General features: G+C 45.2%; 2 protein-coding genes across 5 annotated transcripts in view; one reads left to right on the top strand and one right to left on the bottom strand.

The window, feature by feature from the left end:
- LOC119965944 (lysine-specific histone demethylase 1B) overlaps positions 1 to 2,244 on the top strand; it is a 160,758-nt gene extending 158,514 nt beyond the window's left edge. For all 4 annotated transcript variants that reach the window (XM_038796978.1, XM_038796976.1, XM_038796979.1 and 1 more), the window contains one exon: positions 205 to 2,244. In XM_038796978.1, the coding sequence (XP_038652906.1) occupies positions 205 to 288 (84 nt within the window). In that variant the 3' untranslated portion in view covers positions 289 to 2,244. The remainder of the gene's footprint in view (positions 1 to 204) is intronic.
- The window catches only part of dek (DEK proto-oncogene), a 69,887-nt gene continuing 54,347 nt past the window's right edge, over positions 2,245 to 17,784 (bottom strand). Inside the window, exons 10-12 of the mRNA XM_038796980.1 lie at positions 14,811 to 14,959; positions 4,139 to 4,207; positions 2,245 to 2,889 (exon numbers count right to left, since the gene is read on the bottom strand). Of these exons, the coding sequence (XP_038652908.1) occupies positions 2,878 to 2,889; positions 4,139 to 4,207; positions 14,811 to 14,959 (230 nt within the window). The 3' untranslated portion in view covers positions 2,245 to 2,877. The remainder of the gene's footprint in view (positions 2,890 to 4,138; positions 4,208 to 14,810; positions 14,960 to 17,784) is intronic.

Below are 17,784 nucleotides of genomic sequence, written 5' to 3'. Positions count from 1 at the left end.
AGCCTAAGTAGAGAAAAATGCACCTGGAAAGATAGGATTGGAACCTTTTATGTCTAACAATCTCATTAGATGCTGATCGATCTGCTTGGCATTGTTTTCAACCTTTTAAAGTAATATGGTAGAAATGTTTCTCTGCATATACTAATAATGACTGGAAGGTATTTAAAGTGACTATTTAAATCTTGATCTTTTATTTTAATACAGGCAACAAATCGACATTTTCCACAAACTGTCACTGGGGCCTACCTGAGTGGAGTCAGAGAAGCAAGTAAAATTGCTGCGTTATAAATGAAGATTTTCTATAATTTATAATTGTTAAAAGCACTAAATGAAACTCTGTACATAAGATACTGTATTTGTAAACAAATTATTGCAAAATCCCATGTAGGTCTGTTTAAGATCGAGAATGAGGATTATTTTCAGTGTAACTGCACGAAGATAGTACAAATTGGTGTTTAAACCAAAGTTTAAATAATATGAAATACAATAATTGTCACTTCCAAATTTTCAGCAAATTTGTATTGTACAAAAACCACCCAAAATTAACGTCTTTCCACTAAGACATGAAAAGTATATTATTAATGGAATACTCAAAGTTCAATTCGACATGGGGTGCAAAACTTTGTGCATACTAATTTATTTGATAAAGTTCATAATATTGTTAATGAGTGGGTGCATGGTTAAAGAGCCACCACCTAATTGTAGGATTTGAACTATTCAGTTCTGTTTCGCAATTTTTGCTTTGCAGAATTAGCAGCTTGGAGGCTACAATAGTTGCTGCAAAAGCTGAACAGGGAGAGTGGAAATGGTCAGTTAGGGAAAGATTAGATTTCTCAATCTTTCCATCACTCACCACCAAAAACGTTGGTGCTTCAAACAAATTGGGCTTATTCAAGATAAAAATACTCTAGCTCAGTGAATTTAGGATGAAGTGTTCAACTGGTTTCTTCCAGAAAGGGGTAAATGCTGAAAGTAGTATCTATTCAGTGACTTTTGTTGGAACAAATCCATACTTGAGCAGCAGTTCCATAATGCATAAGATTGCAACATCTCTGCATCAATTTTGACATGGGTAGATCAAAATGCAAATCATACATCTCAGACTGAGATAAAAAATAATTTGCCTTTTAAATGAAACCCTTGAATTGTGTAACAAGATTGACACTACCTACTAGGTTAACCCAGAGTTATTTATCTATTGTAAAGTGTACAGTATGAGAAGCACAAGGTTAATTGTCCTACTTTAAACATGTACAAAGCCCCTGCATCTTTGATTTTATATATGGTTAAAACAGGATTTTCTAGATCTGTAGTTTTGTTGAAAAATCCTGTACATAATTTGATGTAAATATCTGGTTCATGTTGTTCGGATCACCTAGTGTCTGTGCTCCCTGCAAATGGAAATAAGTATTGGCGCAGTTAATCTATTGAGCAGGAGTTGTGCAAGATAGGCAGGGGAGTATTATAATAAAAAAACAAATGGACTAAATTAGTCTCAATTTAGTAACACTTGCATTCTCAACAGCTTTTCTCTTGTTCCACGAGACTGAAATAATACTAACATTGTATAATTACCTCACCAGTATCAAAAAATGTTATCTGGCAATGCGTTAGTGTTTCAGATCCACTTCGATCAGTAATATACAAAATACTGCCCAATAGTGCACATTGAATTCACATCTATATATGCAGAAATAAGGTTTCCTGCGACAATAGTTTTTAGGAGAGAGTGTATCTTACAATACCCAAAACACAATGTCTACCGACCAAACTCGCGAGTCAAAGAGATACATTTGTAAATCTGGTCTGTGTATTTCAGTAATTTTTAGACTTACAATCGAGGACTATTCCATTAACGCCATTCTACTTTATAGTTGTTGGCAGTAACAATACAATCTGCTCCTAAACTCAAAGCTAGCTGCTGGTTTCAATGAGTTTTTAAAAAAAGCACATTTCCAACTGTATTGAAGTTGCTTATGATTGATTGAATTTAAGCCAAAACTGACTAACCAGAGTACTAAATAAACACTAAGGAATTCGAACAGTAGTACTGTGATTAAAATCATAATGCAACTCAATTCCTGTTTCGAGCATGTTTCCAATCCTTTTAAATGGACTTGCAGCGAGATAGATGTTCTACTTTTTGTACTTTTCCATTGGAAAGATTACCTTCTGTAAACCAGTATGGTTTTGATCCTTCAACTGTTTATTAAAAAAAGCTCAAATAAAAACACTTGAACTGTCTTCTTTTAACTTGTGTATAAAGTTTTTATTTTCTCGGGGGAACCGGGGCAGGTAAATTGCTCCACAGACAATCTTAGTTCTATAAAATAAGAACTTAACCTACAGAAGTTGACATATTGCATCTCCAATAAAACTCTCCCCTTTTACAAGATTAAAACCATGGTCTTGCTCTGAAGACATTTAAATACAAAAACAAAGGTCAAATTAAACAGAGAAAGATACAGCACATGCAAATATAGCAACTTAAAGCTAAGGAAGAGGCTAAAATATTTTCCTACTCATTTAGCTGGATTCTAGCTGGTGAAAAGTGAGAAATGAGACATGCCTAACTATCATAATTATAAGTAATGAATTTACTGGGTAATTTATTCAAATGTACACTTCCAGAAACACATTTAAAAAGCTAGTAATTATAAACTAACATAAAACTTAAGCCTTAAAAGTCAGATCAATAAGTTGACAGATGTTCAATTTACATTGGCATACAGGACATTCTACATAAATCCCACTATCTTACAAAGAAATACATTCTTATTTGTGCTGGTGTTAATCCCATTTCGCAAACCATGGGACCATGATAGTGGTATCTTCTCTGCAATCCTTTGCTGGTTTCTTTATCCTCTGACAGTTTCATCACGAAATCAACTGAAATTAAATATTTACAAAAGCAAGCTCATCAACATTCATCTATTTTATTCGTGAAATAAGCATGCTTAAAAAAATACTTTTAAATCTTGGAAAACGGTGAGTGCAAATATCAGCCACATCCAAACAGCTGCATAGAACTACTCAAATATAGAACCATTATATCAAGTCTTGCTTTCGTTCAGCCTTTTCAATCAGACTGGAACTCCTGCCTGTTTGAACAGTTTACTCGAGTGGAACAGCTGCTCAATTCTCTAATATGGACGTGTTTGAATTCTGGTTCACAATATAAACAACTGACAGCAATTCTTCCCCTGGCTACTCTCTACCAATTTTGGTCATGCTAATAGCCAACACAAGAATCATAGGTTAGATAAGTAACCACAACATTAATTCAATTATTAAAACTGGCAATAGAATCAACTACAGTCCAAAACCTAAATAATTTGAGCAATTAATTGCTCAAAACTGAGGCAGACTTGAATGTAATTAATTAAAACAGGAAACAAAATGAAGCTTAAAAAGAAATTACAGATCCCCTTCTTTCATGCTGAGGCAGACATGGTACTGTGCATATAAATATTCCTGACTGCTAGTGAAAGTAAATCAGTATAAGGAGTCGAATAATACAAATTCTTGGCTTGTGGGTGGTCTAATTGTCTTCAATTGTAATCAAGTTGAGCGAGCAGATAACTTTCCCTTTGCACCAAATACAAAGTTGGCCAATGCCCAAAAATATCATGACAGTATTCTCAACTGAGCATTCAAATAAGCACAGTAGGCTTGCTTTGTCAGATTTGGACAAATTCAATGCTTACAATTCTTCACGCTCCATTTCACAGTAGTATTTACATCTGGGCTACCTATTGCAGTTTTGAACAGGACTACTGATACTTAGCAGTCATGCAAGAAGTAAAACCATCCCAAATTTTGCAGTCACATTTTTAAAATGAAGAGTGTAAAATTCCCTTAATAAAAATTAAAATTTGCCCCAAATCTCTCAGCTGGGAACAGTTATGTAATCAGGCACTCGTCATATTTGGTCCATAGAGATCATACTACCACTCCCGTGGCCCCACTCGAACCCCATAGGTTTATTTCTTTCAAGTGCCTATTCAATTTCCTTTTAAAATTGATAGCTTCTGTTTCTACCACCCTAATTAGTTTCAATTATTACTTTTTGATTTACAAATTGAATATTTAATTATGGCAAGGTCCCATTGAGAAAAGGAGAGCACTGAACACGTACCTCTTTCACAGTGTTCTTGACAAAATCTTTTTTATCAGAGAGATCATAATCTGGATAGCTGGCAAAAACCTAAATAAGAAAGAGCATTCTAATGTACCGTTCTTTACCAATTACGTGAAACATTAATGTTGAAAACAAAGACAATTCGACTTAACAAAATAAAGGCATGTAACTTGACGGGTAAAAGCATTCAGCATATTTAAATTACTCTCCAAAAATGCTTGGCATGTAGTTAATTAGAACTGGCAAATTTTTTTATTATAAATTTAAGAGTACCCAATTATTTTTTTCTCAATTAAGGGAAAATTTAGCATAGCCAATCTACCTACCCAGCACATCTTTTGGTTTGTGGGGGTGAGACCCACACAGACAATGACCAGGATCGAACCTGGGTCCTCGGTACCGTGAGGCAACAGTGGTAACAACTGCAGCACCGTGCTGCCTACAAACTTTCAATCTAAAATAAACACTGGATTGATGTGGGCAAGGGTCACACACAAGAGCGTCGTACTAGTTTTCTCCTAGTATTAAAAAAAAATGGGACATACATTGGATAGATTTGTCGTCACAAACACTAGTTAGGAAGCAAACAGTATATATACACAAGAACTGAATACTTCCAGGTCAGGTACTTCCCCTTTTAATAAATCCAGTCTCATTTGAGGAACATAAAATATGTGCATTGGATAGTGCAATGACGATCACCAGGAAGCAATTTAAGTTTGTTCATGCAGCACATAAACAATCTTTTAAATGGGGCACACCATCCCGCATCAGGAAATTCATACAAACAAAAAGACATAACAGGCAATCTTAAGCTTACTTGCAATAAAAGTGCAGTCTTGTGGAAGATTTCGCCTACAAGCTGTAATTACCAGTTGCCAAAACTTTAAGCCGCATCTTGAGCCACCAGCTTTTCCAATCTAAGAAAACACTGACTTTGATGCTTTAAAATGAAGCTGTGAATTTTCAGCAGCAGCTGGAATACCAGCGACTTGGGATATGAAATTCTAAACGTTCCATCATAATTTTACAAAACCTTCAGATGGCCTACTCCTGCTCCTAATTCTTATGTTCAATTCAGAAGCTCCACTAATGCTCAATCTCAAAACTCCACCACAAAACATGACTCATTTGTATGAAAGATGTATGCTTCCTAATGCATCATATTTGAGCTTTAGTTTTATGTTAGATTTCGGACCAGACAATACAAGAATTATATACATTGAAAATGATTGCCTGCATTGGTTTGAGGTCAAATGTAATGATTTAAAAGTATAGTCAAAATCAGATTGTGTTGTATCAATACAAAGTATGTTAATACTCATCATGTATATGGTACAATGCGAAAATACCTTTAAAATCAAGAGTATTGCACTCTACCAAAAACTATACAACAGATTGCCTATTATTGCCATCTGTAAGGCTATAACCTAGGACAAAGCTTTGCACAAGTTATCCACAATTATTTTGTTACTTGCGTTTCATGGGAGTCTTGTAAGAAGTAAAAAGCATCAATTATCTTTTACTTTTCAATAATTTTAAAATAATACATTTGGGACATAGAATCCCTACAGTGCAGAAGGAGGCCATTCGGCCCATCGAGTCTGCACCGACCCTCCGAGCCCACTCCTCCACCCTATCCCCATAACCTAATCTACACATCTTTGGACACTCGAGGGACAATTTAGTATGGCCAATCCACCTAACCGGCGCATCTTTGGACCGTGGGAGGAAACCCACGCAGACATGAGAAGTATGTGCAAACTGAACACATAGTGACCAAAGGCAGGAATTGATCCCGGATCCCTGGAGCTGTGAGACAGCAGTGCTAACCACTGTGCTGCCCACTTTCTTGGAAAGTACACCTTATCTCGGCCCATGATTCCACCGTATCTCCGTAATCCAGTAACCCCACCTAATCTTTTTGGACATTGAGGGGCAATTCAGCATGGCCAATCCACCTAACCTGCACATCCAAGGCTGGAATTGAGCCGTGTCAAAAAGAAAAAGGAGGAGTCTTCTGGTGGCGGATATGAGGGAGTAAGTCGCACATTTGGTGGCTCTCGCTCCGGTCTGACTTTAAGACCTTTCCCCCCGACTTTTTTGAACTTTTGAGCGCTGGAGTGAAAAGCAATAGCACTCTAGATCTGAATCCATACAGAGTTGCATGGACTAAAGGAGCACAAGGGAGCGAAAACAGGCAAAGAAGGGGCTGAACAAAGGTGGTGTGGAAGCTCAAGTGGGAAAAAAGATGGCCGATGAACGGACCAAGGAAAGGACGGTCCAGGCAACACTGGACAACATGCTGCAGGTCATGAAAGAAAGCTTCGCAGCACTGAAGTGGGATAATTTGGAACCGCTCCAGAAAGCAGTGGAGCGACTTGACCAGAGGTTGGATGTTCAGGATAAGGTAGTCCAGGCACTGGAGAAGACAGTGGAAGAGCAGGCGGATTTCCAAACGGTAGCGGATGTGGAAATTAGTAAGTTGAAGGAGCAGCAAGCAAGGCTGATAGACAAGCTGGAGGACCTGGAAAATAGGTCTCGCCGGCAGAATCCGAGAATCATTGGGCTCCCGGAGGGGGCCGAGGGAGTGGATGCCACGGCATATGTGGCAGACATTCTGCAGAAGCTGGTGGGGGATGGTTTCTTCCCGCATCCGTTGGAGCTGGACAGGGCACACAGAGTGCAGGCGAGGCCGCCACGGGGGGGGGGGGGGGGGGAGCGATGGTGGTCAGGTTCCATAGTTTTGTGGACAAGGAGCGGGTTCTACGCTGGGCCAAGAGCACGAGGAGCTGCTCATGGAACAACAGTGTCCTGCGCATGTTCCAGGATCTGAGCCAGGAGGTGGCCAGAAGGAGGGCAGCCCACAGACAAATTAAAGAGATTCTGTTTAAAAAGGTCAAGTTTGGGCTACTTTTCCCGGCGCGGCTTTGGGTCACATACCGGGAACAGCAACATTATTTTGACGACGCGGAGGAAGCGATGGACTTCGCTAAGGGGCATGGACTGGTGCCGAACTGAGGACCCATGGACTCAAGTTAGAGTGTACTAAGGGATGTTTGCATTTGTTCACAGATTGCCCTTCGTGTTAGCGATGTCATTCGGCATGCTGTTTTATTTAAAATTGGGGGTGTTCTTGTGTTTGTGTTTGCCTGTTTGAAAGTTAAAGCCAAAGTGATAGTTAACGTTTAAGTTGTTGGGTGCTGGGGGGCTGTTCGGGTTCTCTTTGCTTTTTTCTTCTTCTGGGAATGTTGCTTTGTTCTTTGTTTGTTTTTCTCTGTCTCGGTCCCAGAGCGATTGCTCAAACAGGGCTGTTCTGGGGAGGTGATGTTGATGGGAGGGGGGGGGAAACAATAGGTGTGAGACATGGTGGCGCCGGAGTTGAGGGCCACCAGGCTAGCTGCTTTGAGCTAGTCTACGGGAGCGAGGTGAGGGGGTGGGGTGTATACAGCCAGTATATGACAGGGGTTAGGTTACAAGGGGTTGTTGCTTTTGGGGGGGGGGGGGGGGGGGGGGGTTGTATACAGCCAGTATATGGCAGGGGTTAGGTTACAAGGGGCTGTTGCTTTGGGGGGGGGGGGGGAGAAGAGAAGATGATCCGCTGACGAGGGAGGGACCTGAAGGGGAAGGGGTTGGGAGCTGCCAAGAGGCGGACCAGGGGAGGCGCGGCACATGGGTTGGGGGTGGGCCCAAGAAGGGGGATGGGGGATGGCTGATCGGCTTTGGGGGGGGGGGGGGGGGGGGGGGCAGGGTGCCCTCCAACCAGGCTGATCACCTGGAATGTTAGAGGATTAAACGGGCCGGTCAAGAGGACACGTGTGTTGGCGCATTTACGGGCTCTGAAGACGGATGTAATGTTACTGCAGGAGACACATTTGAAAGTGGCGGACCAGATTAGATTACGGAAGGGCTGGGTTAGCCAGGTCTTCCACTCGGGGCTTGACGCTAAGATCAGAGGGGTCGTGATCATGATTAACAAACGGGTTAAATTTGAGGCGGACAGCACAGTAGCGGATCGGGGGGTAGATTTCTTATGGTCCGGGGCAAGCTTGAGGGGGTGAAGGTGGTCCTAGTGAATGTTTATGCTCCAAAGTGGGATGATGTAGATTTCATCAAAAGGCTGCTGGAGAAAATCCCCGACTTAGATTCGCACAAGTTGATTATGGGTGGGGACTTTAATACAGTCCTCGATCCTGACCTGGACCGGTCATGCTCCAGAACGGGCAGGGTCCCAGCAATGGCAAGAGAACTGAGAGGGTTCATGGAACAAATGGGGGGGGGGTAGACCCCTGGAGAGTCAGCCGGCCGACGGGGAAGGAGTTCTCATTCTATTCACATGTTCACAAGGTTTATTCTCGTATTGACTTCTTTATTATGAGTAGGGACTTTTTGGAGGGGGTGAGGGATACAGAATACTCGGCGATCACTATTTCGGACCATGCTCCACATTGGGTCGACCTGATGGTCTGCAAAGAAAGTTACCAGCGCCCACAATGGAGGTTAGAGGTGGGATTGTTGGCAGAGGAGAGGGTGTGTGAGAGTGGGGAAATGCATGCAGGACTACCTGCAGGTCAACGATACAGGGGAAGTCTCAGCAGCGGTGCTCTGGGAGGCGCTGAAGGCGGTGGTGAGAGGGGAACTGATCTCAATCCGAGCCCATAGGGACAGAACGGATAGGGCAGAGATGGACAGAATGGTGCAGGAGATGACACGGACGGATAGGGAATATGCGGACTCCCCGAGGGCAGAGCTACTTAGGGAACGAAGGAGACTGCAGGCGGAGCTGGGAGCGCTATCCACTGGGAAGGCCGTAGAGGAACTCAGAAAGGCCAGGGGCGCGGTGTACGAGTATGGGGAGAAAGCCAGCAGAATGCTTGCACAGCAACTTAGGAGGACGGAGGCGGCCAGGGAGATAGGGACGGTAGTGGACGGGGTAGGGAACCGGGTGGGAGACCCGGCAGGACTGAACAGGGTATTCAGGGACTTTTACAGTAAGCTGTATACCTCGGAACCCCCCACGGGGCCGGAGGGGTTGAGGCGCTTCTTAGATGGGCTGACCTTCCCAAAGGTGGGCAGGGGGATGGTAGAAGGGCTGGGGGCCCCGATTAGAGCTGAAGAAGTAATGGGGGGCCTGAAGGCCATGCAGTCGGATAAAGCCCCGGGGCCGGACGGGTATCCAGTGGAGTTCTACAAAAAGTTTGCGGGTATACTGGGGCCGGTGCTGGTTAGGGTGTTTAACAAGGCGAGGGCAATGGGGTGGTACCCCCAACGATGTCGCAAGCCACCATCTCGCTGATATTAAAACGGGATAGGGTTCCGCAGGTCTGTGGGTCCTATAGGCCAATCTCCCTGATTAATGTGGACGCTAAACTGCTGGCCAAAATCCTCGCGTCCAGAATCGAAGACTGCGTACCGGACGTGATTGTGGAGGACCAAACAGGGTTTGTTAAGGGCAGGCAGCTAGTAGCCAATCTAAGAAGGCTACTCAATGTGATTATGATGCCCCCGGAGGGCAGAGAGGTGGAGATAGTAGTGGCAATGGATGACGAAAAGGCTTTTGACCAGGTGGAGTGGGATTATTTATGGGAGGTGCTGGGACGGTTTGGGTTTGGAGAGGGCTTTGTGGACTGGGTTAAACTGCTATATCAGGCCCCGGAGGCTAGTGTAAGGACGAACAGGACGACATCTGAGTATTTTAGACTACACCACGGGACAAGACAGGGATGCCCCCTCTCTCCACTGCTGTTTGCGATGGCCATAGAAACGCTGGCAATTGCCCTGAGAGCGGCAAGGGGATGGAAGGGAATGGTCAGGGGGGGGGGGGATAGAACACAAGGTCTCGCTCTACGCGGACGACCTGCTTTTGTACGTGTCGGATCCAGCGACAGGGATGGACGGGTTTATGGAAATCCTAGGGAAGTTTGGCCGGTTTTCGGGCTACAAGTTGAACATGGCAAAAAGCGAGATGTTTGTGGTGCAGGCGAGGGGTCAGGAGAATAGGCTTAGGGAGCTACCATTTAGGCTGGTTGGGGAAAATTTTAGGTATCTAGGGATACAAGTGGCACGCGACTGAGGCAAGATGCATAGGTTGAATTTGTCCAGGCTGGTGGAGCAAATGAGGAGCGAGTTTCGGAGGTGGGATGCACTCCTGCTGTCACTAGCGGGGAGAGTACAGACAGTGAAAATGACGATCCTCCCGAGATTCCTGTTTATTTTTCAGTGTCTCCCTATTTTCATTCCGCGGTCCTTTTTTAAAAGAATCAATAAAATCATCCTTGGATTTGTTTGGGTCCCCGCGGGTAAAGAGGGGGATGCTGGAACGGAACCGTAGCGAGGGGGGGTGGCGTTGCCAAACCTCAGCAACTACTACTGGGCGGCTAACATAGCCATGATAAGGAAATGGATGGTGGGTACGGGGACGGTTTGGGAGCGGGTAGAGGCTGCTTTGTGCAGGGGCACCAGCCCTGTGGTGGTTGCGGATTTGGGGCCAATGGAGGAAGCATGCGGGGGAAATGGGAGCGTCGGTCTGGTCCCCAATATGTGACAACCACCGATTTGTCCCGGGGAAGATGGATGGCGGGTTTCGAGCGTGGCGGAGGTGGGAAGGATGGGCGACTTGTTCCTGGAAGGGAGCTTCGCGAACTTGAGGGCGCTGGAGGAGAAGTTCGGGCTGGCGAGGGGGAATGACGTTCAGTACTTGCAGGTGTGGGATTTCGGACAGGGTAATTTCCTGGATCCAGGACAGGGTAATTTCCAGGGGTGAGGTAGGAGAGGGGAGAGTCTCAGATATTTATAAGGAGCTTATGGGAGCGGAGGACACAGGGACCGAGGAACTGAAACTTAAATGGGGAGTTGGAGGGAGGCGTATGGGCAGACGTTCTGAGGAGGGTAAATGGAACCGCAACATGTGCCAGGTTCGGTCTGATTCAGTTCAAGGTGGTTCATCGGGCCCACATGACGGTGGCCCGGATGAGCAAATTCTTTGGGTGGAGGACAAGTGTGCTAGATGTGGGGGAGGACCAGCGAACCATGTCCACATGTTCTGGGCATGTCCAAAACTCAGGGAATACTGGCAGGGATTTGCGGACGTCATATCCCGGGTACTGAAAACAAGGGTGGCGATGAGTCCAGAGGTTGCGATTTTTGGGGTGTCGGAAGACCCGGGAGTACAGGAGGGGATAGAGGCCGACATTGTGGCCTTTGCTTCCGATAGCCCAGCGACGGATATGACCGATCACTATCGGGGTTCGCCCGGAGGTGGCAACTATTCATCGACTTGTTCGCGGGGAACTAATCGTCGGGAGGGGGGGATCGGATCCCTGTCTTGGGGGAGGGGGTCAGAGATGTATAGCCCACGGTAGAAGGTCTCAAATGCTTGATTGACCTCTTTTGGTTTTGTCACCAGTCTGCCAATCAACAGTGCAGGCCATTCATCCCATCTAGTCTGCACCAGCCCTTGGAAAGAGCACCTTACCAAAGCCCACACCTCACCCCTATCCCCGTAACTCCACCCCACCTTTTTGGATATTAAGGGCAATTTAGCACGGTCAATCCACCGAAGCTGCAGATCTTTGGACTGTGGGAGGAAACCAGAGCACCCGGGGGAAACCCACTCAGACACAGGGAGAACGTGCAGACTCTGCACAGACAGTGACCCAAGCCGGGAATCGAACCTGGGACCCTGGAGTTGTGAAGCAACTGTGCTACCGTGCTGCCCTTTATGTTAAAGGTCTTTGTTAGGGGGCAAACTAACTAACATGGTCGCCAACGGTGTGTATGCCACATGGGTGCACCCCTGCACTCCAGGATCTCCCTTGGTTTAGGGACCCTCCAAAGTGGCTGCTTGCGGCGCCATCTCGTCTCCTCAGCCTGCATCTTAACAGCCAAAGCCAATCCGGAAATGTTTTCCCCACCCTGTTTCCCCCCCCCACCCCGCACAAGCCCCCCTTGCCGTCGGTCGTCCCATGCTAGTTATCCCTGCGAGTGTGGTAGCTCCCCTCCCGGGGCTGATCTAGCCCTTAACTTCAACCTAATTGCTGCTTTCTCGGCCTGTCCCCTCACCTGCATTCCCCTGTCTCGCTCTTTCCGGTGACCTGATCGTTTTGATCAGAGCGAGGCAGCACAGTCCCACACAAACATATTCACCTTCAAACGAGTTTCCATTTCTTTCGCGATCCTTCTCTGATCAGCCTTCATCCTTGTGTCGCCTGCCCCTTGTCCAAGATGTTGGTTTGCACAAATTTATTCGCCTCCACAGGGGTGCTGAAATAGTGTTCTTTGTTCTGGTACGTGACCGAGAGCCTGGCTGGGAACAGCACATCAAATCGCCACCCGTTCTTGTGCAGGGCCGACTTTGCCTGGTTAAACTTGACAGATCTGCCCCAATGTCCTGGTAAATTCGAATTTTGTGTTCTTGCCAGGTGCTCGCCTTAGTCTGTCTTGACCACCTCAGGATCATCTTACGATCTTGATTTTGGTGCTGCTTTGCGATGATCACCTGCGGCTGCTCCCCGGCCTTGGGTTTCGACCTGAATGACCTAGGTGCTCTGTCTAGATCTTGGGGGGGGGGGGGGGGGGGGGGGGGGTTGGGGGAACTATCTCTCCCGGGGGGCCTACTCTCTTGGTCCTCAACTTTCCCCTTTTAAGTTTGATCCTGGCCCTGGGTTACTGTCTGTGTGGAGTTTGCACATTCTCCCCGTGTCTGTGTGGGTCTCACCCCTACTACCCAAAAGATGTGCAGGGTAGGTGGATTGGCCACGCTAAATTACCCCTTAATTGGAAAAAATAACTGGGTACTCTATTTTTTTTTACATTTGCCTAAAAGTGCCTATTTGGTTCTGGTCTGGAAGACAGCCACCTGATGTGCGTCCGCTCAGCACATAACCGACACAGGAAGTTTCATTTCTACTTGTATTTACCTCTAAATTCTGCAGGTGTTTTGCGTGACTGTAAAGTTTGTCCAAGTTGATTTAATGTACCCACTTAAGCTAGAGAGTTCTCCCAGATTATTTATATTGCTCAGACTGCTTGTTTTAGAATCCCTGCCCGGGTTTGTGCTCACTCACTGAGGACTCGGACATTCTCTGACTCTCACATCTGCTGAGCTTGGCAGTGAGTTGCCTGATGGGTCTCCTTATGATTCATGATGGTCTCTTTCTGCTGCAAGTGTTCCAAAGTTGAAGTACAGTCCCCTTGGGTTGTCGTCCACCCAGACCACTGTTCTGCACCGGGGCACAACACATGGGGCCTATACCCAGGGGGATGAAGTGCAGATGAACCGTGTCTTGGTGAACCCTTGGGCCACAATTTTGGCCAGGATGAAGGACAGGGTGAAGGATCTGCCAACGGTTCCGCAGGACATGGTTTTTGAATTGTACCTGCCGCTGGGAAGGGGAAGAGGGTGAGACAGTGAAGTATACAGAGTGAGATTTTAAATAACCCCCACATGGGCAGCACGGTGGGACAGTGGTTAGCACTGCTGCCTCACGGCATCGAGATCCCAGGTTCGATCGTGGCTCTGGGTCATTGTCCATGTGGAGGTTGCATATTCTCCCTGTGTTTGCATGCGATTCGCCCCCATGCCCAAAGATGTGCAGGGTAGGTGGATTGACCATGCTAAATTGCCCCTTCATTGGAAAAAATGAATTGGGGACTTTAAAAAAAATTTTTTAAATACCCCCCATATTAATATTACAGTTTTACTGGCAAGATTGCTCAGATGCCAAGAGATTGAGGGAGTAGTTGAGCTGGGCAACAAGGTAGCCTAGTGGCTAGCACTGTGGCTTCACAGCGCCAGGGTCCCAAGGTTCAATTCCCCGCTGGGTCACTTTCTGTGCGGAGTCTGCACGTTCTCCCCGTGTCTGCGTTGGTTTCCTCCGGGTGCTCCGGTTTCCTTCCACAGTCCAAAGACTTGCCGGTTAGGTGGATTAGCCATGATCAATTGCCCTTAATGTTCAAAAAGATTAAGAGGGGTTATTGAGTTGGGAGAATAGGGTGGAAGTGGGGGCATAAGTGGATCGGTGCAGACTCGATGGGCCAAATAGCCTCCTTCTGCACTGTATGTTCTATGTTCTAGTTGCAATCGGTTTTTTTAAAATCCTGAAGCTTCAAACTCTTCCATCACTGCGACGACAAGGAGGCGCTTAAAAACTTCTGTCATTCTGTTACTTTTTCTGTCAGATAATAATTAGTATCTCTCCCACCCCATCTTCTTCTGTCAAATAATTGCTCCGTCTCGAGGGCTGAATTGACATTTGAGGCAGGATTTTCCCTGCAGGCTTCTGGATCCTGTTATTGGGAAACTGCCTTAACGACTGATAGGTGCAGCGAGAAGCAATTCTATCTTTCTGGAATACCGCGGCCCTTAATTGTCCCAAGGTGGGGTTACGGGGACAGGATGGGGAATAGTGCCTAGGCAGAGTGCTCTTTCAGAGGGTCGGTGCAGACTCGATGGGCCGAATGGTCTCCATCTGCACTGTAGGGACTCTATGATTCTGACACCCGCCCACGACCTACCAGCTGGTTACAACTCGCACTTGGAAAAACATTTTTAAATAGTCTAAAAGCCCAAGCTTTCTTTCCTTCAGAACCGAGCTAGTTTTCTAGTATAATACAAAGAACCACTGCCTCAAGTTTGAAACAAAACATATATAAACCATAAATAATTCACCTTTTTGCAGATTTGTTTCATTGTGACTTCTTCCAAATTCGCATCAACCAACAATTTCATGACTGTCCCCTTCAATTCTTCATCTGTAGGTGGTTTTTTAAGTTTTTTGATCAGTGGTTCATCATCCGAACTATCTTCAGATTCACTTTCTGGGAAACAATGACAAGATGCCATACAATGTTTCAGACTGAACAAACTCTGAATGCAATCATACTCCTCATTTCAGACTTTTTTTGTTAAACCGTTCAAAATCGGATTCAAAATCCTACATCAAGGTCAGGGTGGTGAGGCGGGGTGGGGGTTTGAAAAGAGTACACACAAGGGTCAACGGTATAAGAGTTCATAGCTGATTAATTTGCAAACCAGTTTGTACTTCTAAAGTGTAGACTCAGCCAATCCTTGAATTAGAATTAGTAACAAAAATACAATCCAACATTGGTGCAAATGAGTTAAAATAATCGTGCATGGATTCGCAAGACGCAACATTTGCGAGGATGGGCACAGAAAGGGAGTCTCAATTATAATTTCATGTTATCTTTTCAGTATGCCATGCCTGCCTCAATTCTAATATTCACAAGCTTCAGATACACAAACTATTCATCCTGCCCATTAACTGAGTTGCAGTTAGGTAATTTGGACATTCTGAATTATCCGTGTGTGCACCCAAACAGGCGCCAGAATGTGGTGACTAGCAGATTTTCACAGTAACTTCACTGCAGTGTTAATGTAAGCCTGCTTGTGACAAGATTATATTTTTAAAAATGAGATTTGCAACACCAGTGTGTAGCTAATCACTGAAAAACAAAAATCAGGTCAATTCGATAATGACCACCTTGTTTCGAAACACACTGCGGCGAAGATCGGTGCTCTTTTCCAGCAGGAGGAAGATCACTGACAGCAAGTTGGTCATTTTCATATCAAGAATGCAGAGTTGGCATTCAATTTCAACAAGTAATTCCACTGGAAAGTGCAAGACATCCGAAGCATGTTGCTGACCAACTGATAATGAGAATGATTTTCCCATGGAATTAGCATTGACAATTTGCAGCACTGTAACAGGTCACATAAATTTGATTTCTTCAGGTTTTAATGAAAATGAAAATCACTTATTGTCCCGAGTAGGCTTCAATGAAGTTACTGTGAAAAGCCCCTAGTCGCCACATTCCGGCACCTGTCCGGGGAGGCTGGTATGGGAATCGAACCGTGCTGCTGGCATGCTTGGTCTGCTTTAAAAGCCAGCGATTTAGCCCAGTGAGCTAAACCAGCCCCATAAAATAAAAATTGCTTATTGTCACGAGTAGGCTTCAATGAAGTTACTGTGGAAAGCCCCTAGTCGCCACATTCCGGCGCCTGCTCAGGGAGGCTGTTATGGGAATCGAACCGAGCTGCTGGCCTGCCTTGGTCTGCTTTCAAAGCCAGCGATTTAGCCCAGTGTGCTAAACAGCCCCTGTTTCCCTACAAAGTAGCCCTCACATACTTCATTTTCAGTAGAGTAACTTGGAATTATAGAAAATCTTTTTGTTTTATAAATTTAGTATACCCAATCATTTCTTCAAATTGAGGGGCAATTTAGCATGGCCAATCTTCCTACCCTGCACATCTTTAGGCTGTGGGGGTGAGACCCACGCAGACACAGGGAGAATGTGTAAGAATTATAGAAAATCTTTAATGTAATAAAACATCCCAAAGCACTTCACAGGAGCATTATATGACACCGAGACACAGAAGAGATATTAGATTAGGTAACTGAAAGCTTGAGGTATATTTTAAGGAGAACAAAGGGGTGAAGAGGGGTAGAGGCAAATTTGCAGAGCTTCGGGCCTAGGCAACTGAAGATGTGGCCACTAACGGTAAAGCAATTAAAATCAGGGATGTTTTGGTGGCCAGAATTGAATCACAGGTACACAAGAACTTTGGGGCTGGAGAGTATAGATATAGTGAGGGAGGATGAACATTTTAAAACCAAAATGTTGCTTGACCAGTAACAGTACAAACCAGCAAGCACAGGGGTGAAAGATGAAGAGAACTTGGAGAGAGTTTGGGCGTGGACAGCCACAGAGCCTAAAATATCAGAGACCAGCCAGGAGTGTGTTGGAATAATCAAGTCTAGAGTGGACAAAGACATGAATGAGGGTTTCAGCAGATGTGCAAATGCAGAGACGAGGTCAGGTGATATTACAGAGGAAAAATAGGCGGTCTAAACATGTGGTCGGAAGTTCTTCTCAAAATCAAATTTGACACCAGGGTTGCAAACCGATTAGTTCAGTCACAGACAGCTGTCCAGGTGGAGGGTACAGTCAATAACTAGGGAACAGAGTTTGCAACGGGAACCAAAAATAATGGCTCTTGTCTTCCCAATATTTTTTACTTAAGAGGAAATTTCTGTTCATCCAGTACTGGATGTTGGAGCAGCAGTAAGATAATTTAGAAAAGTGAAGTAGTCAAGAGAGATGGCTCGGTGTCATTAGTGTACATGTGAAAACAAACATGCTGCTTTCAGGTATATCACTAAAGGGCAGCATACTGATGAGAAATAGGTCATGGTTGGTGACAAGAGATAAGGGTGAGGGGAGACCTTTGCAAGCGAGACTCTGGCTATGTTTAGATGGCTAAGAATAGAAAGAGGAAAGTAGAGTCCCACCTATCAGAATCACATGTTCAATTGTCAAAGACTGCAGCAAAGTCAAGAAGGACAAGGGAGGATAGTTTATTTTATCTCAGTATCATAAGGTGTCATTTGACTTTGATATAAGCTGCTTTAGTACTGTGGCAGGGGCGGAAAGCAGATTGGAGGGATTCGAACATGGAGTTGAGAAAGATGGTCATGGGACTTCTGAAACAAGGGGGGGGGGGGGGGGGGGGGGTAGAGATGGGGGTGATACTTTGCAAGGATGGTGGGGTCAAGGATTGGTTTGTTGAGGACAGAGGTGATGACAGCTGATTTAAAGGGGGAACACCCACCTGAAAAGAGAGA

This window comes from Scyliorhinus canicula, chromosome 5 (genome assembly GCF_902713615.1).
Source record: "Scyliorhinus canicula chromosome 5, sScyCan1.1, whole genome shotgun sequence".
NCBI classification, from domain to species: Eukaryota; Metazoa; Chordata; class Chondrichthyes; order Carcharhiniformes; family Scyliorhinidae; genus Scyliorhinus; species Scyliorhinus canicula.
This window is presented reverse-complemented; position numbering and strand designations above follow the sequence as displayed.